Source organism: Aquarana catesbeiana, linkage group LG11 (assembly GCF_042186555.1).
Source record: "Aquarana catesbeiana isolate 2022-GZ linkage group LG11, ASM4218655v1, whole genome shotgun sequence".
Classification (NCBI taxonomy): Eukaryota; Metazoa; Chordata; class Amphibia; order Anura; family Ranidae; genus Aquarana; species Aquarana catesbeiana.
Window position 1 is genome coordinate 264,751,120 of NC_133334.1, and position 21,111 is coordinate 264,772,230.

At 44.3% G+C, this 21,111-nt stretch overlaps 1 protein-coding gene across 6 annotated transcripts in view; it reads left to right on the top strand.

Annotated features, from left to right (window-relative positions):
* Positions 1 to 21,111, top strand: part of SLC7A9 (solute carrier family 7 member 9) — a 137,893-nt gene that overhangs the window by 74,833 nt on the left and 41,949 nt on the right. For all 6 annotated transcript variants that reach the window (XM_073605786.1, XM_073605791.1, XM_073605792.1 and 3 more), the window contains exon 2: positions 499 to 629. In XM_073605786.1, coding sequence (XP_073461887.1) covers positions 499 to 629 — 131 coding nt within the window. The remainder of the gene's footprint in view (positions 1 to 498; positions 630 to 21,111) is intronic.

Consider the following 21,111-nt stretch of genomic DNA (forward strand, 5'->3'; position numbering starts at 1 on the left):
CCCCTATTTTGCTTCCAGGAGGAAATAAAGACCTGCCCCTTTCCCAATATATGCAAATCAACTTTATTTTGGCTTTAATTTAAATTAAATCTTGCAACACCATTGTAATACGAGCACTAAACGCATCTGCTAGGTCACTGTGACATTTGGAAACAGATTCTGTGGATATGTCACGTTAGCGGTTCTTCGTTGTTGGCAATATTGGTATAAAAGATGTCTCAACTCACGATTGCCTGTCTGATGTTTGTCAGGAGCAGGTTATAAATCACTGTGCATGTGTCTTAATGTTTACTATACGAAAGCTCCACGCGAGCCATAAAATAATACATTGCTCAATAAATTGATCAGAGCGCCTATCTCCACATCTCTAAGCCATGCCAAGTGAGGGCAATTAGAAACAGATTGGTGTTTTATCAGTGCACTTCCTTGTGGGTGGGTTGTCGATTCACTGTAAATGCACTATTAGAACATAATGATGTTTGTTTTGTGTAATAAAAGGCCCAGAAGCTGGCAAGAGGTCCAATCGCACGATGGGTGAGGCCAGGAAGCGAAAAGAGGTCAAGGATGACGGAGATGATAGCCAATCAGTGAAGAGCGTGGAGTCGGACACTTTGCAGCTGAAGAAACGGGCAAGTATATGTTTTGTCATTTGCATGCTTACTAATAATAGAAGGGGTTTAATTCTGAGTGATGTCACTGATCACTGCTGGGACTATTGAGTGATATCACTGGTCTCTAGTGAATGGATAGGCTGCATTCTCAGTGATGTCACCGGTCTCTAGTGAAGGGATAGGCTGCATTTCCAGTGATGTCACCGGTCTCTAGTGAATGGATAGGCTGCATTCTCAGTGATGTCACCGGTCTCTAGTGAATGGATAGCCTGCATTCTCAGTGATGTCACTGGTCTCCAGTGAATGGATAGTCTACATTCTCAGTGATGTCACCAGTCTCTAGTGAAGGGATAGGCTACATTCTCAGTGATGTCACTGGTCTCTAGTGAATGAATAGGCTGCATTCTCAGTGATGTCACCGGTCTCTAGTGAATGGATAGGCTGCATTCTCAGTGATGTCACCGGTCTCTAGTGAATGGATAGGCTGCATTCTCGGTGATATCACCAGTCTCTAGTGCATGGATAGGCTGCATTTCCAGTGATGTCACCGGTCTATAGTGAATGGATAGGCTGCATTCTCAGTGATGTCACCAGTCTCTAGTGAAGGGATAGGCTGCATTCTCAGTGATGTCACTGGTCTCTAGTGAATGGATAGGCTGCATTCTCGGTGATGACACCAGTCTCTAGTGAAGGGATAGGCTGCATTTCCAGTGATGTCACCGGTCTATAGTGAATGGATAGGCTGCATTCTCAGTGATGTCACCGGTCTCTAGTGCATGGATAGGCTGCATTCTCAGTGATGTCACAGGTCTCTAATGTATAGAAAATGTGTGAATCGCTCACCCCTGATGGAAATAACCCAGGTCTCTCTCACCTGTTCAGAGGCTGCCTGCACAGGTACCAGCTCCAGAGCACACCGACAGAAATTCAGGCTCAGTCTAGGGGTGTATTTTTGAAGATTTTTTGCAGTACTTGAACACAGGAAGTAGCGGGATGAGGGTACAGGATACTCCAAAGCACATGCATGCATTAGACCAGGGGTAGGCAACCTCGGCCCTTCAGCTGTTTTCAAACTACAAGTCCCATGAGACATTGCAAGACCCTGACAATCACAGGGATGACTCCTAGACGCAGAGGCATGATGGGGTTTGTAGTTTCACCACAGCTGGGGGGCCGAGGTTTCCTACCCCTGCCTTAGAGGACAGATTCTCAGGAAAAGATCATGCAGTAGCAGCCTTAAAGGGTAACTCTACTTTTGTGTGAAAAAAAATTAGCAAATAAAAAAATATATAATCTAGTGCATACAATTGCAACACAAGTCTTATTGTTATTAAATGTTATTAAAAATTACTTTTCCTTTTCAAACTGCAGCTCTGTAATTCTTTGTAAAGTGCAATGCAATATGGCTACCTGGAGGCCTTCTGTACACCGTGTACAGAACACCCCCCAGGGGTGTAATTTCCTGCTAGTGTGATTGGCTTACTGATATTCACAGAAGTTTGCATTAAGATACTAATTCGAATTTGAGCATCCCCTGCAACAAAAATTGCATTTTTGGTGAGAGATTCCCAAAGGGAAATCATGTTTAAAAGGATGCAGACCCTGCAACTTTCCTCATTAGAGTGCAGGTGCTGCAGCTGATTGATAATTACAAAACCACTCCCATACAGACATGGACACAGACAAACTGTTATTTCTCTAGAATAACAAAAGGTAGGAATCTGCAACAAAGTTTTGATAATCCTTGCAATGTACACAGATCACCCAGGGGAGTAATGTTTTTTTTTTTTCTCAACAAAAATGGAGTTACTCTTTAAATATTGCTGGTGTCACGTCACATTTAGCTACCCATCACATTTTGCTATCCGCTGGAGTGTGCATGCGCAACGCCGCCACATGTGTTCCAACACTGTTGTAAGACCACTTTGCCACAGAGCCCCTCGCAGGCTCGGCCTCGCTTCGCTCGGCATAATTATTATCTAACTCTATGTCCACTTGGATGGTGGGGCTTGAACCTGGACTCAGGGACGTGGCCACAAAATTCTGCACAAGCGCAGATCGCCACAGTGTTGGAACGCATATGGCGGCGTCGCGCATGCGCAGTCCAGCGGGTAGCCAAATGTGACGCTACACTGGCAGTAGAGGGGACAGCAAGCTAGTTTGACACTCTGTAAGAGCATTCACAGTCCTTTGTAGCAAAATCTGACTTCTGACCCTCAATGCACAGGCACACCTTGAGCGCTAGGCAAAAGGTCCTATTCATAATGTCCAACTGTGACACTTTTCAGTGAAAGGGGTCCTTCTCCAGCCCAACGTTTACTATACTTCAGTTTGTGAAGTAACAGGAAGGTGCTCAGCACAGAGCAGTTCCCATTCATTCACCAGTGCAGCCAAGGCTGCATAGAAAGGGACTGGGGAATCTCTGTCCTCAGTCCCTTTCTTTGTCTCAAAATTGAGACATCAGGAGTCTGTTTAGACCCTTTGTATTTCACCAAAGCCCCCATATGAAGGTCCTAAAAAATGGTGATTTTTTTTTTTTTTAATATTGTAAAAAATAATACTAAAATTGTAAAAATAATTAAAAAATAAATAAAATAAAAAAGTACTGACATGTCCATGGCCCTACAGACACCAATCTCTGCCGTACTGACTGACACCATCCACTGCCCTACTGACATGTCCACTGCTCTCCTGACCCCGTCCATGTTTTAATACATATTAAAATGTTTGTTTACCTGAGTGCGTGTGTGTGAGGTTAAATAAATATATATATGTATGTGTGTGTGTATATATCGTATTTATCGGCGTATAACACGCACTTTTTTTCCCCTTAAAAACAGGGGAAAATCGCGGGTGCGTGTTATACGCCGATCCCCGTCGATCCCCCGCTGACTGTGAGCGCCGCCGACATTCGTACATAGCCGAGTGTACTCGGCTAGGTTCGGCTAGCTCCGCTCACAGTCACTCCCAGTCCAGCCCTATGATGGACATAACACAGGGACTGGGCGTGACTGTGAGCGGAGCTAGCCGAACCTAGCCGAGTACACTCGGCTATGTACGAATGTCGGCGGCGCTCGGCTCCGCCCACAGGCCTACGAGAGGAGCCGAAAGCAGCCGAGAGACACAGGACCGACTCTGTGTCTCTCGGTGGCGCCATATTTAAAAACTGCAGTGACATTACAAGGCTGCAAATGACACAACAAAGCTGCAAATGACACTGAAAGGCTGCAAATGACACAACAAGGCTGCAAATGACACTGAAAGGCTGCAAATGACACTGAAAGGCTGCAAATGGACACTGATAAGGCTGCATTGATGGGCATTTAAATGTAAGTTTTTTTCCTTAAAAAGTTTTTTTCCTTAAAATTCCCTCCTAAATTTAGGGTGCATGTTATACGCCGGTGCGTGTTATACGCCGATAAATAAATCATTTCAGAACTTTTTCCACCTTTAATGTGACCTATAATTTGTACAACTCATTTGAGCAACAAACTGAAATCTTTTAGGTGGAGGGAAGTAAAAATAAAAAAATTAAATAATATGGTTGCATAAGTATGCACACCCTTACACTAATACTTTGTTGAAGCGCCTTTTGATTTTATTACAGCACTCAGTCTTTTTGGGTATGAGTCTATCAGCATGGAACATCTTGACTTGGCAATGTTTGCCTACTCTTCTTTGCAAAAACACTCCAAATCTGTCAGATTGCGAGGGCATCTCAATCGGATTGATGTCTGGGCTCTGGCTGGGCCATTCCAAAACTTTAATCTTCTTCTGGTGAAGCCATTCCTTTGTTGATTTGGATGTATGCTTTGGATCGTTGTCATGCTGAAAGATGAAGTTCCTCTTTGTGTTCAGCTTTCTAGCAGAAGCCTGAAGGTTTTGTGCCAATATTGACTGGTATTTGAAACTGTTCATAATTCCCTCTACCTTGACTAAGGCCCCTGTTCCAGATGAAGAAAAACAGACCCAAAGCATGATGCTGCCACCACCATGCTTCACGGTGGGTATGGTGTTCTTTTGGTGATGTGCAGTGTTGTTTTTGCGCCAAACATATCTTTTGGAATAATGGCCAAAAAGTTCAATCTTGGTTTCATCAGACCAGAACACATTTTCCCACATGCTTTTGGGAGAATGCAGATGTGTTTTTTTGCAAAATTCAGCTGGGCTAGGATGTTTTTCTTCGTAAACAAAGGCTTCCGTCTTGTCACTCTCCCCCATAGCCCAGACATATGAAGAATACGGGAGATTGTTGTCACATGTACCACACAGCTAGGACTTGCCAGATATTCCTGCAGCTCCTTTAATGTTGCTGTAGGCCTCTTGGCAGCCTCCCTGACTAGTTTTCTTCTCGTCTTTTCATCATTTTGGAGGGACGTCCAGTTCTTGGTAAGGTCACTGTTGTGCCATATTTTCTCCACTTGCTAATGACTGTCTTCACTGTGTTCCATGATATATCTAATGCCTTGGCAATTCTTTTGTACCCTTCTCCTGACTGATACCTTTTAACAATGAGATCCCTCTGATGCTTTGGAAGCTCCCTGCAGACCATGGCTTTTGCTGTAGAATGCAACTAACAAAATGTCAGGAAAGACCTACTAGAACCGCTGAACTTTATTTGGGGTTATTCAGAGGCACTTTAAATGATAGCAGATGTGTACTGACTCCTATTTACCCTGGGTTCACACTAGTGCGATGCAGGAACCAGCGCCGGTTCCCGCCTCGCTCCTCCCCCGCAGGCAGTTCACACTGACTTGTGCGAACCGCTGCAGGTGTCATTAACTTTTAATGAAACCCCCAGTTTAGTTCACAGATGGCAGTGCGAACTGTGAAGTTGCACAGGAATCGGATCGCATAGGTGAAAACACCCATGCGATCCAATTCTAGTGCGGGAAAAACAAGTCCCTGCACTATTTTCTGTTCAGCCATACAACTGTATGGCTGAACTTGCATTGCTCAGAGATCACAAGTGATCAGCACCTGCGGTGCGGGTGCCAATCACATGCGATCTCTGAGATTGTGCTAGTGTGAACCCAGGCTTAACAAGATTGAATGTGATTGCTTGATTCTGAACACAGCTACATCCCCAGTTATAAGAGGGTGTGCACCCCCATTATTTTATTTTTTAAAAGATTTCCATTTGTTTTTCAATTAAGTTGTACAGTTTATAGGTCACATTAAAGGTGGCAAAAGTTCTGAAATAATTTATCTTTCTCATTTTTTTACATCACAGAAACCTGACATTTGAACAGGGGTGTGTAGACTTTTTATATCCACTGTGTGTATGTGTTTTATTTATATATATATATATATATATATATATATATATATATATATATATATATATATATACATACACATGTACAGTTAGGTCCATATATATTTGGACACAAGCATCATTTTCATACTTTTGGCTCTGTATGCCACCATAATAAAATTAAAAGGAAACCATCCAAATGAATTTGAAGTGCAGACTTTCAGCTTTAATTGGAGGGGTTGAAATCAGGTGATTGACTCGGTCATTGCAGAATATTCCACTTCTTTTCCTTCAAAAGCTCCTGGGTTGTTCTTGTGTTTTGGATCATTGTCCATCTGTACTGTCAAGCGCCGTCCAATCAACTTTGCTGCATTTGGCTGAATCTGGGTTGACAGTATATCTCTAAACACTGCAGAATTCATCCGCCTGCTTCTGTCTTCTGTCACATCATCAATAAACACCATTGACCCAGTGCCACTGGAAGCCATGCATGCCCATGCCATCACACTACCTCCACCATGCTTTACAGATGAGGTTCTATGCTTTGGATCATGAGCTGTTCCAAGCCTTCTCCACACTTTTTTCTTTGTTTCTTCCCATCATTGTGGATTCATCTTAGTTTCATCTGTCCAAAGAATGCTTTTCCAGAACTGGTCTGATTTTTTTAGATGTTTTTAGGCAAAGTCTAACCTGGCTTTTCTATTCTTCAGGCTTATGAATGGTTTGCACCTTGTGGTGAACCTCCTGGAGAGTGTCCTTCACTTGTCTGGATGTTGTGAATGGGTTTTTCTTTACCATAGAGAGGATCCTACAATTAACTACCACTGTTGTCTTTTGTGGACGTCCAGGCCTTTTAATGTTGCTGAGCTCACCAGTGCGTTCTTCTTTCCTCAGAATGTGCCAAACTGTTGATTTGGCCACTCCTAATGTTGCTGCTATCTTTCTGATGGATTTGTTTAGTTTTTGAAGCATTACAATGGCCTGTTTCACTTGCATGGATAGCTCCTTTGAATGCATGATGTAGGTTCACAGCAATAGATTTCAAATGCAAATACCACACTTAGAATCAAGCCCACACCTGGCCATGAAACAGCTTTTGATTTAATTGTCCAATTACTTTTGGCCCCTTGAAAAGGGGGGTGGCTATCACAGGCTGCCTCCCAGGGACAGAGGCCCCAGAAGAGGGAGCTCTGAGCAGGCCCTCTCAAACATTTATCTTCTCCCCAGCCACACCTTCAGGTCCCTTAATTGTACTTTTAAGTATAAACGGTGTAAGTACCTGAATCTGATTTGGCCTCTTGCAGAGGCCTTAGACAGAAGCTGTCTAATTACTGCTACAAAACACCTGTAACAGTTTATGTAAAACATACGGTATCTCCCTGGTAAATACTGCAATAAAACTAAAGGTTAACTTTGCAGAAGTGTAATACCACGGAGCAAAGCTCTGGGATCTTAAGACGAAAATCAACCCTGCTTTGTAGTTGGGTCTTTCTCTTTTCCCTTGGGTGATGAGGGTGACACTGATCAGGATGTACCTGATCAGTGGAGCCCCCGCTCCCAAACCTTCAGGGGTGTCTACAGGGTCAGACTGGGAATAAAAACCAGCCCTGGAAATAATAAATATATATATATATATATATATATATATATATATATATATGCAAATTTCGGTTAAAAGTGGTAAAAGTGCGGACATAGTACAGGAGGTGGTCATAGGCTGTGTGGACATGGTACTGGAGGACATGTCAGAGGCTGCGGACATGGTACAGGAGAGCAAATAACAGGAGGTGGTCAGAGGCTGTGGAGGGGGCCGGTCTTACTGGGCCGTGATGAGAGGCGCGTGCTACAGCCGAGACCTTACAGAGACGAGTGCCACTGCTGCATTACATTTTAAAAATGGTGCCGTTCAGCACCGTTATGTCACTGCACAATGCGCCCCCACCTGGCCGAAAATGGGCGAGCGTGTACAGGCTTTCCCAAACGACAGCAACGCATGCGCAGTTGACATGTCGGCCCGGGCCCGCAAGCATATTTTTTACAGGTGCTGCTGCCCTCAAAGCGGCCCCAGAGCAGGTGGCCTTGTCGGCCTACCTGGAAATTTCCCGGTATCCCTGTAGGCCAGTCCGCCCCTGGGTGTCTAGCACAGATTCACCTGCTCCACAATATGGTGGCAGCTCATTCAGAAAAGGCAGTCCAGATGGCTAAGAATGGGCTGATCTCAGCATTCCTTGCATATGGGGCCAGCTGTAACCACTTATAGAGCTCTGCTTGCCCCTGCCCACCACACATGAAGTCTTGGCACCAGTTGGGTGCAAGAATTGGCTCCTGTGCTCAGAGAAGTTTCTCACTGCCCAGCTTCATACTTAGTTGCATAAGGCCTCCTCTACACCGCTATTTTGACCCCCTTAGCATCAAATCCAAGCATTTTTGCCAACTCATTAAACCTACTCACCATTACCGAAACCTGGCTCCACGAATCCGACACTGCGTCTTCTGCTGCCCTATCCCATGGTGGTCTTCTGTGGACTCACTCCCCCAGATCCAGTGGACCTAAGGGAGGAGGTGTCGGAATCCTTCTAGCCCCACATAGCACCTTTCAGGTACAACACCCACCTCCCTCTCTGTCACTCTCCTCTTTCGAAGCACACTGCATTCGTCTTTTCACTCCAGTTTCTCTAAGGATAGCTGTGATCTACAGGCCCCCTGGACCAGTATCAACCTTTCTTGATGGCTTCTCTGCCTGGCTACCCATACTTTCTTTCTTCTGAAATCTCCTCATTCTCGGGGACTTCAACACCCCTATTAATACTAACACTCCTGCCACTTCCAAACTTCTCAGCCTAGCATCCTCCTTTGACCTGAAGCAGTGGATACATGCTCCTACTCACTCTGAAGGTAATACCCTTGACCTCGTTTTCTCTCACCTTTGCACTCCATACAACCTCTCTAACTATCCATTCCCTCTCTCTAATCACTACCTTATTAGTTTCACTCTCTCCCTCTCCTCCACCTCCTCTCCCTCCAACCGCCTAAAAGTTACCCGCAGAAACCTACGTCATCTCAACCCTTCTCTTTTCTGCTATCGACAACCTCTACGACAAAATCTCACCCCTATCCTGCACCAACCTAGCCTTTTTGGTCTACAACACCTCACTTCTAGCCTCACTGGACTCAATGGCCCCCCTCACTACACACAGAATTAGGCCCCCCGACCCTTTCAACCTTGGCAAACAGATGTTACTAGAAGTCTGAAAAAACATAGTCGTGCTCACGAGCGCCTGTGGCGTAAGACTAAGTCTCAGAGAGATTTCAACCAATATAAATCTGCCCTCCAAAAATACAATTCCAGCCTCCTCACTGCCAAGCAGACCTATTTTGTCACTCACATTAGCAACTTATCATCCCGTCCCCATCAACTCTTCTCTGCCTTCAACTCTCTACTTCGTCCTCCACTGCCTCCACCCGCCAACTCACTCACTGCCCAGGAGATCGCCAATCACTTCAAACAGAATATTGATAGAATTCGTGAGGAGATCTCTACTGTTCCTATACCCTCCACACTTTACACTTCATGCCCACAGGCACAATCGTTACTTCCCTCTTTCAACCCCACCACTATAGACGAGGTTGCTAAGCTACTTGCTAATATCCACCTTACCACCTGCCCTCTGGATCCTGTTCCCTCACAAATGCTACGTTCACCCTCTGGCTCTATGCTACACTCTTTAACCCACATCTTCAATCTCTCCCTCTCTTTTGGCATCATCCCCAACTCTCTAAAACATGAACTTGTCAGACCGATACTTAAAAAGCCCTCGCTGGACCCATCCAATCTTAACAACCTACGCCTCATCTGCTTGCTCCCCTTCTTATCCAAACTCCTTGAATGTCTGGTCTACAACCGACTGAGCATCCACCTCACTGATAATAGCCTTCTTGATCCCCTTCAGTCTGGATTTCGTCCTCAACACTCCACAGAAACTTCTCTCCTAAAACTAACAAACAATAATGGCCAAAACCATTCGACACTATTCTGTACTCCTACTCCTGGACCTCTCTGCAGCCTTTGATATGGTTGACCACCCCCTCCTCCTCTAAAAACTCCATGCCTTTGGTCTCCATGACTGTATTCATCGCTGGTTCTCTTCCTACTTATCCAACCGGACCTTTAGCGTTTCCTACAGCTCTACTTCCTCTTCTCCTCTTCCTTTCTCAGTTGGGGTCCCCCCAAGGTTCTGTTCTTGGACCTCTCCTATTTTCAATCTACATCTCCTCCCTGGGTCAGCTGATAGCCTCCCATGGCTTCCAATACCACCTCTACGCTGATGACACCCAAATGTATTTCTCTACCCCTCAGCTCACTCCCTCTGTCTCCTCACGTATCACTAATTTACTACCAGATCTATCAGTCTGGATGTCACACCACTTCCTCTAACTCAATCTATCCAAAACCGAACTTAAAATTTTTCCTCCCCATATGCCCCTTCCCCTGATCTCTCTGTCAAAATTGATGGCACGACTATAAGCCCATCCCCACATGCCAAGGTTCTAGGTGTAGTCCTGGACTCCAAACTCTCCTTTAAGCACCACGTCAAATCACTGTCCAAATCCTGCCGCCTCAACCTCCGCAACATCTCCAAAATACGCCCCTTTCTAACCAATGACACAACAAAGCTCTTAATTCACTCGCTGGTCATCTCTCGCCTCGCCTACTGCAACTCCCTTCTCATTGGCTTACCTCCACATAGTCTATCACCTCTTCAATCCATCATTAATGCTGCTGCCAGACTCATCCACCTTATCAATCGCTCTGTCTCTGCTACCCCTCTCTGTCAATCCCTCCACTGGCTTCCGGTCGGCCAAAGAATTACATTCAAAATACTAACAACTACGTACAAATCCATCCACAATTTAGCCCCCAGCTACATCACTAGCCTAGTCTCTAAATACCAACCTACTCGTTCTCTTCGTTCCTCTCAAGACCTTCTGCTCTCTAGCTCCCTCGTCACCTCCTCCCATGCTCGCCTCCAGGACTTTTCCAAAGCCTCTCCAATCCTATGGAATGCCCTACCCCAATCTGTCAGCTTATCGCCTACTCTATTAGCTTTTAGACGATCCCTGAAAACCCTTCTCTTCAGAGAAGCCTACCCTACCCACACCCAACAACAACTGTTTTTTTCATTTTCTCCATCAGCTCACCCCCCACAGTGATTACCTTTTGTCTCCACTTGACCCTCCCTTCTAGATTGTAAGCTCTAATGAGCAGGGTCCTCTGATCCCTCCGGTATTGATTTGTATTGTGTGTACTGTCTGCCCTCATGTTGTAAAGCGCTGTGTAAACTGTTAGCGCTATATAAATCCTGTATAATAATAATTTTTGGGTGCCTGGGAGGCACAGGTGCAGCATTTAGCCCCCCTGAAAGCAGCCTGTCAAAATCTATGACAGGCTGAAATACAGAGTGGCTGGGCGAGTACCGAGCCTCTCTAATATTTAGTCCCTATTCATATTTGCAAATGGGACCAATAGCGATTGCATGTAGGAGACTCAGCAAGGGTTCCCGGAGAATAGTTGATGGTGGCAGCCCCATTGAAAGCTCATGGAGCGATTACCTGCGAACAACCGGTTTTGGAAACAGACACATGCATCCAGGGCCAATCACTCACAGATAATTGCTCCAGGAGCGATACCATGTGAGTGGCCATGATTAGCTGCTGGAGCTGTCAGCCTCCTGTTACTTTCAATGACGCTGCCTTCCGCAGCTAATCTCTGGGAACCCCTGCTGTGTTTTCAGCAAGTAGTCCCTAATGGTCCAGTTCTCAAGTGTGAACAGGGCCCTAGAGCCACATGCATTCAGTGACGTATTCCCCAAAAATAGGAGTTTTGCTTTCAGGACATTCACTCTTTGTGAATGAGATGTCCCATCTGCCATAGACTTCCTATGCAGTCCCTCTTTAGTTCACGTTGCACCATCTAGAGTACAGACGCACTTCTACCAGCCCCATTTCAGGAGTAGGGCTGCCACTTTTTCTTTAAGCCAATCCCGAACACTTTAGTGGCACTCAAAAAAATAATTTTAGCATACACTATAGGATTATAACAGACCTGGAACTAGGGTTGCCACCTGTCCGGGATTCACCCGGACAGTTCGGGTTTGGAATCATGTGTCCGGGTTTCAGGCTGCCTGAAACCCGGACACATTATTCGGACTGGACTATGGCTTCCCAGCGGGGTTGCTGGCTCCAGCTGTCTAAGCTGAGAGTGTCTGTTACACTCTCTTTCACACTGCCCAAAGTCAGCACTAACAATCCCCCCCACATACAGATGGGAGAGGAGAGAGGGCTCGATCTGTTCCTCTTCCTCCTGTCTCTACCCCTCTGTGTCTGCCCACACTTCAATCCCTGGCACTATGCCTCAGAAAAGGAAAATGTGGGCTGGAAATTTGAAGTCCAGCAGCCTCAGCTACATCTGGATGAGAGGTGCTGACTGTCAAGGGGTGAGTGAGCTCACCATCCATCCCTGTCTGTGACTGAAGTCTCCCCCCTTCTCTCTCTCCTGCCTCTAAGGTAAATCGGGGTTCTCAGAGCACCTCTTACATCAGAGTTCCCCTTTACACCAGAGGCCACAGTGTTCCCCCTTACATCAGAGTCCTCTCCGTGTATCAGAGTTCTCAGTGTTCCCCCTTAAATCAGGGTTCCCAGAGCATCCCTTATGTTAGAGTCCCCAGAGTTCTCCCTTACATCAGAGTCTGCAGAGTCCCCCCCCTTACAGTGAAAGGGAACTCTGGGAGTTCAGATGTAAAAGGGGAACTCTATGGATTCTGATGTAAACGGGGGACTCTTGTGATTAACTTCATACGATTAGAAATGTTATTTAATTGCAAAATATATGTATAGTTTATATACTATAAAAAAAAATTGCTGTGCGCCGCTAAAGTGTTCGGGTTTGACTTGAAGAAAAGGTGGCAACCCTACCTGGAACACCTTTGGGCGCTCCAAAGAGAATAGTAATGCGGCGTGCATAGTGCCCCCTCACCCTCCTGTCAGGCCCTATTCTGAGCCACATTCCTGTCTGAATATTGTGTCCGGGTTTCAGGCTGAATGAAACCCGGACACATGATTCAAAACCCGGACTGTCCAGGTGAATCCCGGACAGGTGGTAACCCTAAACATGAGGTCTGTTCCTCTGTACGGACCTGGGGCTGGGGGGGGGGTAAACATTAATAGAGCCTGTGCAATGCGGGTGCAATGCTCTGCAGGCTTCATTGAAAAAAGCAGTAAATGTACATTAATCAAAAGATAAGTGTTGCTACATTTATGGGAGCAGGTACCTGTCAAAATCGGAATCAAAATCAAAATCCTCCTCCCCCCCAAAAGCTCAGTTTCACAAACAGGAGCCGAGAGGAGGCCTTAAAGCGGAAGCTCCACATTTGGGTGGAACTCAGCTTTAACTTACCAGGATATTTTGCTTTGAAACTTAAAGTACCTAGAGGAAGCCCCACAAAGCATAGTAGTGTGGTTGTGTGCACCCAAAGCTCAAACACACGTGTGTGTGTATATGTGTGTGTGTGAGTGTGTATATATATATATATATAATATATATACATATACACAGACATTATTTTTACAATTTTTTTAGAGTTCTTTAGGAGCTGTGGGTCTAAAAAGACACCTGATGTCTCACTTTTGAGCTCGAGAAAGGGTCTGTGGACAGAGTTCCCCAGTACCTTTCTCTGCAGCCTCAGCTACACTAGTGAACAAATGGGAAGTGTCCTGTGCTGAGCAGCTTCCTGTTCATTCACAAACCGAAGCATAGTAAACACAGGTTCCTCTGGTTCGGTTGTGAACGAACACAGTATTCGGTACCGAGGTCCAGCAGGAAGGATAGTGGTCTGCCTACAATTGACAGGTAATGCCCCATACACACGATGAGATTATCGGACGAATGATCGTCCGTTTTTTTTTTTTGCATGCTGATCTCAGATCGAATTTGATGAGAAATAAAACGACAGAAATAAAATTCGGCAGTGATGTCACGTGTTGTAATGCATTTGTATTGCATTTTCGAAACGATAGCTGTACTGATTAAACGAAAATCGTACGATCTGGCATCGTACGAAAAAAAAATTTCCTGCATGTCCGATAGAATACTGTCCTGATCGGCTCTCGAAAGCTCTGTACTAACGATCCGATTATCGTACGATCGCTTCGAAAGCTCTATTTTCCGTACGATTTTCTGATCATGTGTACGGGGCATTACTCCTGGGTGTGCCCAGGCCTGGACGCACGCCTATGCCGCAAACACAAATAGTTCTTGGCAGAAACTGAACCCTGGACCCCACCACTGTAATAACGGCTGTACTTAAAATAGTAACATTTATAGTAATAATGTCAGATCTAGTCTTGCAGATGTGTAGTTTAAAGAGCGAGATTCTGTTGTGGTATTGGAAACTGCGATGAATGGGAGGTGGGGGGGGGGTGAATAATTAAGGTAACAGATTACGGTGATATCATCTCAGTGAGGTGGGGGGGGGTGCAGCATGTAGGCGTCCAGGAACAGACTAATAACTCAACCCATAGACAGTTTATATTGATCGGCCTTCTGTGCTTTAAATATATCTAAATTCCGATCTGCACGAAGACGGGATATTTCCATCCGATGACTCAGTCTTCAGCTGCTATATATCAACCAGAAGCTTCCATTGTATCCTGTGGGGAAAAAAAAAACATTCAATTCACAAAGCTAACACACCAGGAAACGTGTCTTTGTTTTTAAAAGATTAACAGCTGTTTTCAGCAGAATCCAATGGTGATCAGTAAGGTGCCCTTATTATTGGTGGTCAGTAGTAGAAGTGCCCCCTTACAATGGTGGTGTAAGGTGATCCCTTATAATGCTGGTCAGTGGTAAATATGCCCCCTTACAATGGTGGTCAGTAAGATAGGTGCTCCCTTACATTCATAGATAGATATACTTTATTGTCATTGTATACATACAACAAAATGTGGTGGTCAGTTGTAGATGTACCCCCTTATAATGTTGGTCAGTAAGATAGGTGCTCCCTTACATTTGTGGTGAGTTGTAGATGTACCCCCCTTATACTGCTGGTCAGTGGTATATGTGCCCCCTTACAATTGTGGTCAGTGGTAGATGTTCCTTATTACATTGGTGGTCAGTGGTAGATGTGCCCCTATATACTGCTGGTCAGTGGTATATGTGCCCCCTTACGATTGTGGTCAGTGGTAGATGTTCCTTATTACATTGGTGGTCAGTGGTAGATGTGCCCCTATATACTGCTGGTCAGTGGTAAATGTGCTCCCTTATAATGGTGGGCAGTAAGATAGGTGATAGATAGATAGATAGATAGATAGATAGATAGATAGATAGATAGATAGATAGATAGACAGATAGATAGATAGATAGATAGATAGACTTTATTGTCATTGTATACATACAACAAAATTTGGTGGTCAGTTGTAGATGTACCCCTTGATACTGCTGGTCAGTGTTAAATGTGCCCCCTTATAATGGTGGTCAGTAAGATAGGTGCTCCCTTACATTGGTGGTCAGTTGTAGATGTGCCCCCTTATACTGCTGGTCAGTGGTATATGTACCCCCTTACAATGGTGGTCAATGGTAGATGTTTCTTATTACATTGGTGGTCAGTGGTAGATGTGCCCCCTTATACTGCTGGTCATTGGTAAATGTGCTACCTTATAATGGTGGGCAGTAAGATAGGTGCTCCCTTACATTTGTGGTCAGTTGTAGATGTACCCCTTATACTGCTGGTCAGTGGTATATGCGCCCCCTTACAATGGTGGTCAGTGGTAGATGTTCCTTATTACATTTGTGGTCAGTTGTAGATGTGCCCCTATATACTGCTGGTTAGTGGTAAATGTGCTCCCTTATAATGGTGGTCAGTAAGATAGGTGCTCCCTTACATTGGTGGTCAGTTGTAGATGTGCACCCTATACATTGATGTTCAATAGTAAATGTGCCCTCCTACACTGCTTGTCAGTGGGAGATGTGCCCCCCTACATTGATTGACAGTGGAAGGAATGCCCTATTACATTGCCTAGCCCTAGCGATCTCTGGAGGAACCCCAGGGTTCAATGGAACAATGGTTGAGAGAGGCTGCTCTAGGGGGCATTTTTGCAGGTTCAGGGGCTACAACTTTTGCAGAGAAGGCCCCCCCCCCCAAAATGATCAGTCCCAGCTGAAGTTTAGTAAGCTTATTAATCCACTGGAAATTTTGTCCACCTTGGGGTATTCCCACTCTCTCTGCTACGTTTGTACATATCATATACAATAGTGGGATGTCTTTGTAATAGCCACAACAGCTGATATCTAATCTGCCCATCTCCTGAGAGATATAGTAATTATGCACAGAGGTCCCAAGTTCAGCTCTCACCAGGAATATGATCTTTTTAGAGTGTGTACAGTCTGTTCCCAGATGTTTGTGGATATCTGATTGTGACGCCTACCCATAAAGCTGAAAGTTTGTGGACCTCTTCAAAATAATTGAACTAATGGTACTGATAATACAACATCGTGCAATGATGATATAAGCAATTCTGCTCTTCCAACCTTGTGGTAACAGTTTGGGGAAGATCCCTTTCTGTTCCACCATGACGTAGCACCAAGCCAGCTCCATAAAGACATGGTTTGACCAGTTTGGAGTGGCCTGGACGGAGCCCTGACCTCAACACCTTTGGGATAAATTCAATGTCGGGGATCCAGGTCTTCTCATCCAATATCAGTACCAGACCTCACAAACGGGCACAAATTCCCACAGACACCCTCCAAAATCACGTGGAAAGCCTTCTTGGAAGAGTGGAGGATGTTGTAGCCATAGGAGGGAGGGCAACTCTATATTAATGGCCATGGTTTTGGAATGAGATGTCCAACTAGTTTATATAGGTGTGATGGTGAGTTGGACACAAACCTTTGTCCTTCGTGTGTATTATCTGTGTTTGGAGTACGTAGAACCACAGCCCTACACACCTGCCGCTTTGAATATAAGCCAGTTAACCTACCAGTTTGTGTTTGATTGGAGGAGAAAACTGGAGCACCCAGAAAAGTCCTACTGTAGCGCCAGGCAGATAGTGTCTCCAGTGGAAGCTGAACCCAGAGCTCCAGTGCTGCTAAACCACAGTCAGTGCTGCTCCTGCATCACACCTGAAGTGCATGCTCTACAAATTCAGAGTTGTAATTTACTCTGTTGTAGCTTAGGTCAACACAAAGTTTACAGGTTAATGTATACTCCCTGCAGTTAATATCTCTCTGAGGTTCTTGCCATTTATCTCATTGCACTCTCATGAAAAAGTGATTGAATTCAGATTAAGATAAAGTAATTATCCACATCTTGTCAGTTATCTCACTGCGCTGTCAGGAAAATGAGACTAAATTTAGATTTAGATAAGATAACAGTGTGTAATGTCAACATGCTGACACCTTTCAACTGGTTACCAGAAAAAAAAAACATGCACTAATGGAAGGGGCACCAGACCAAAGGATAAAAGTCCAAATGCATTTATTATGATATAAAGAACAAAATGGCCAACGCTTTTTGGGGGTAAAAAAAAACTCCTCCTTTGGGGGTAAAAAAAAAAGCTCCTCCTTTTATCAGGGCTTCAGTTAAAATGAGACTCTTTTGTCTGTAACTACTTCCATTGGTGCATGCTTATTTTTGGTACCCTGCTGGGGGTAGTCTTTTTTCTTTTGTGACCAGCCTAACCTGAGCCAATGAGCTCTCAGAATGTTTTTGTCCTCTCGTTCATTTGTATAAACTTGCATCAAAGTCCCAGCTCCTCTTAGATGTTCTTAACTTCAAATTGGTGGCTTTGCCATTGTGTAAGCTACAAAATGCACAACTTGGCCAGCATAGGCGCGCGCGCGCGGGGCGTGCCTGGGCGCACCTTAATCTAGGGGTTGGCAACCCATCGATCGCGGTACCGATCACTTACTGTATTCATTCATAACATTTATTCATAACTGAGGCAAAGTAAACTATAATTACTATGCTTCCATTTGTGAATAAACAGGAAGCCGGTAGATTTGATGCAATCGTTTGCACAATCATTGAGCTATTTTAATATTTGCACAATCATTGAGCTATTTTAATATTTGCACAATCATTGAGCTATTTTAAAGCTAAAATACAGTCATTTCAGTGATTTTTGGATAAACTTGTAAAAAATGACCAAATTATGTGAAAAAACCCCATATTTGATAAAGTAGAGAACGGTAAAAAAAAATAATGGTTTTAAAGTTTTGTCTGGAGTCTCTCTTTAAATAGCCCTGTATGTTTTGACTGCTCTTTTTGTTTTAATCCTTTCAATTTTATAATTGATCAAAGTTCTATCCCGTGAAGTTTTATATTCCCTGGAGGATTAGACTGTGTGTGTGAAAAATGTCTGGCATCTGGTTATGTATCCTTATGACGTAGAAGCCTTTAAATGGCATTGGTGTCCAGATGGAACACTATGTGACTGAGCTTTAACCTCTCTATCAAGGTATGATGACTTCTGCAATGTACAGCTCCTTGAAACAAACGGGGAGATATAAAACCCGGCTGAGGTCATAGTGTTAACGTTTTATTGTGCATGATAAATTACAGGAATTTCTTATGATGGGTCATAAAATGGATCTCGAAATTGGGCAAGTCTGAAGCGAATTGAGAATCGGTTTCTAAGAATTTTGACATGCCGACTTGGTAATGGTGCAGAGAGCCAGAGAGGGGGTTTTAACTCAACCATATCATATACAGTACAACCATACAAAGAATGTCTATGGTAAAGCCCAGCATGGTAGGAAGTATGTAAATACCAAGCCTCTCCAATTTAGTCAACCAATGGCCGGCCTATGAATCTATGCATATCGCTAAGGTAGCTGTTTCCATGGAAGTCACAGGCCGGGACAAATTGCACCTTTCAGGGTATCTAACATTTTAGATTTTTTTTCAAATAAATATCTCAGCTCTTCTAAATAATAGCCAGTAAGCATATGCGAATGTTGTTGTTGTGTTTTTTTTTTGCGTTTTACATGGGTTTAGTTCGACTAACTTCAATTCTTTGCTCTAGCAAGTCTATATAACTGTAAGCTCCATGGGCTCTACAGGCACAAAGGTTATGCTGGTATTAATGTGGGGATTTTGCAAGAATATACAGTATCTTACAAAAGTGAGTACACCCCCTCACATTTTTCATGTGACAACACTGAAGAATTTATACTTTGCTAGAATGTAAAGTAGTGAGTGTACAGCTTGTATAACAGTGTAAATTTGCTGTCCCCTCAAAATAACTCAACACACAGCCATTAATGTCTAAACCTACTGGCAACAAAAGAAAGTACACCCCTAAGTGAAAATGTCCAAATTGGGCCCAATTAGCCATTTTCCCTCCCCCGGTGTCATGTGACTCGTTAGTGTTACAAGGTCTCAGGTATGAATGGGGAGCAGGTGTGATAAATTTGGTGTTATCGCTCTCACTCTCTCATACTGGTCACTGGAACATGGCACCTCATGGCAAAGAACTCTCTAAAGATCTGAAAAAAATAATTGTTGCTCTACATAAAGATGGCCTAGGCTATAAGAAGATTGCCAAGACCCTGAAACTGAGCTGCAGAATGATGGCCAAGACCACACAGCGGTTAACAGGACAGGTTGCACTCAGAACAGGCCTCACCATGGTCCACCAAAGAAGTTGAGTGCACGTGCTTATTGTCATATCCAGAGGTTGTCTTTGGGAAATAGACGAATGAGTGCTGCGGGGGGTCAGCCTGTCAGTACTCAGACCATACGCTGCATACTGCATAAAACTGGTCTGCATGGCTGTTGTCCTAGAAGGAAGCCTCTTCTAAAGATGATGCACAATAAAGCCCACAAACAGTTTGCTGAATACAAGCAGACTAAGGACATGGATTACTAGAACCATGTCCTGTGGTCTGATGAGACCAAGATTAACTTATTTGGTTCAGACGATGTCAAGCGTGTGTGGCGACAACCAGGTGAGGAGTACAAAGACAAGTGTGTCTTGCCTACAGTCAAGCATGGTGGTGGGAGTGTCATGGTCTGGGGCTGCATTATTGCTGCCGGCACGGGAACTACAGCTCATTGAGGGAACCATAAATGCCAACATGTACTATGACATATTGAAGCAGATCATGATCCCCTCCCTTCGGAGACTGGTCCGCAGGGCAGTATTCCAACATAATGACCCCAAACCTAACTCCAAGACAACCACTGCCTTGCTAAAGAAGCTGAGGGTAAAGGTGATGGACAAGCATGTCTCCAGACCTAAACCCTATTGATCATCTGTGGGGCATCCTCATACGGAAAGTTGGAGGAGCGCAAGGTCTCTAACATCCACCAGCTCCGTGATGTCGTCATGGAGGAGTGGAAGAGGACTCCAGTGGCAACCTGTGAAGCTCTGGTGAACTCCATGCCCAAGAGGGTTAAGGCAGTGCTGGAACACACAAAATATTGACACTTTGGGCCTAATTTGGACATTTTCACTTAGGGGTGTACTCACTTTTGTTGCCAGCAGTCTAGACATTGATGGCTGTATGTTGAGTTATTTTGAGGGGACAGCAAATTTACACTGTTATACAAGCTGTACACTCACTACTTTACATTGTAGCAAAGTGTCATTTCTTCAGTGTTGTCACATGAAAAGATAGAATAAAATATCTACAAAAATGTGAGGGGTGTACTCACTTTTGTGAGATACTGTATATAGATTTGGTGATTAAATGTAACACTGTGTCAGCCATGTTTTTATGTTGTGTTAAGAATGTTTTGAAGATGACTGTATGAATCCTTTTTTGTAATTGTATGTTTATAAGTAGTGCCTGAAAACTCCTGTGATTGTCAAGATGTTGTATAGGGACAGAATTCTGTACACTCTGTAAAGTGTTGCCTATAAGTCCCATATTGTGTAACTATTGTGATAATTAGGCTTTACGCTCCTCATGGGCAGGGCTTAACACAACATCAGCTCTTATTGTCTAGTTCTGGTAAAGATAGTAGGCTTTAAGCTCATCATGGGTGGGGCTAAATGTAAAGTGCTACACGCTATATCAGCCCTAAAGCTAGCCGTAGACGGTTCGAATCTCGGCCGGTTCAGTAGGAACAAGCCAAGATTCGAACCATGTATGGGCAGGCTAAATGTACCCAAGTTGATAGATTGATCAGCTTTGGTACAAGCAGCCTGTTGAATTTTACATGCGATTATTGCTTGTGGCTGTTA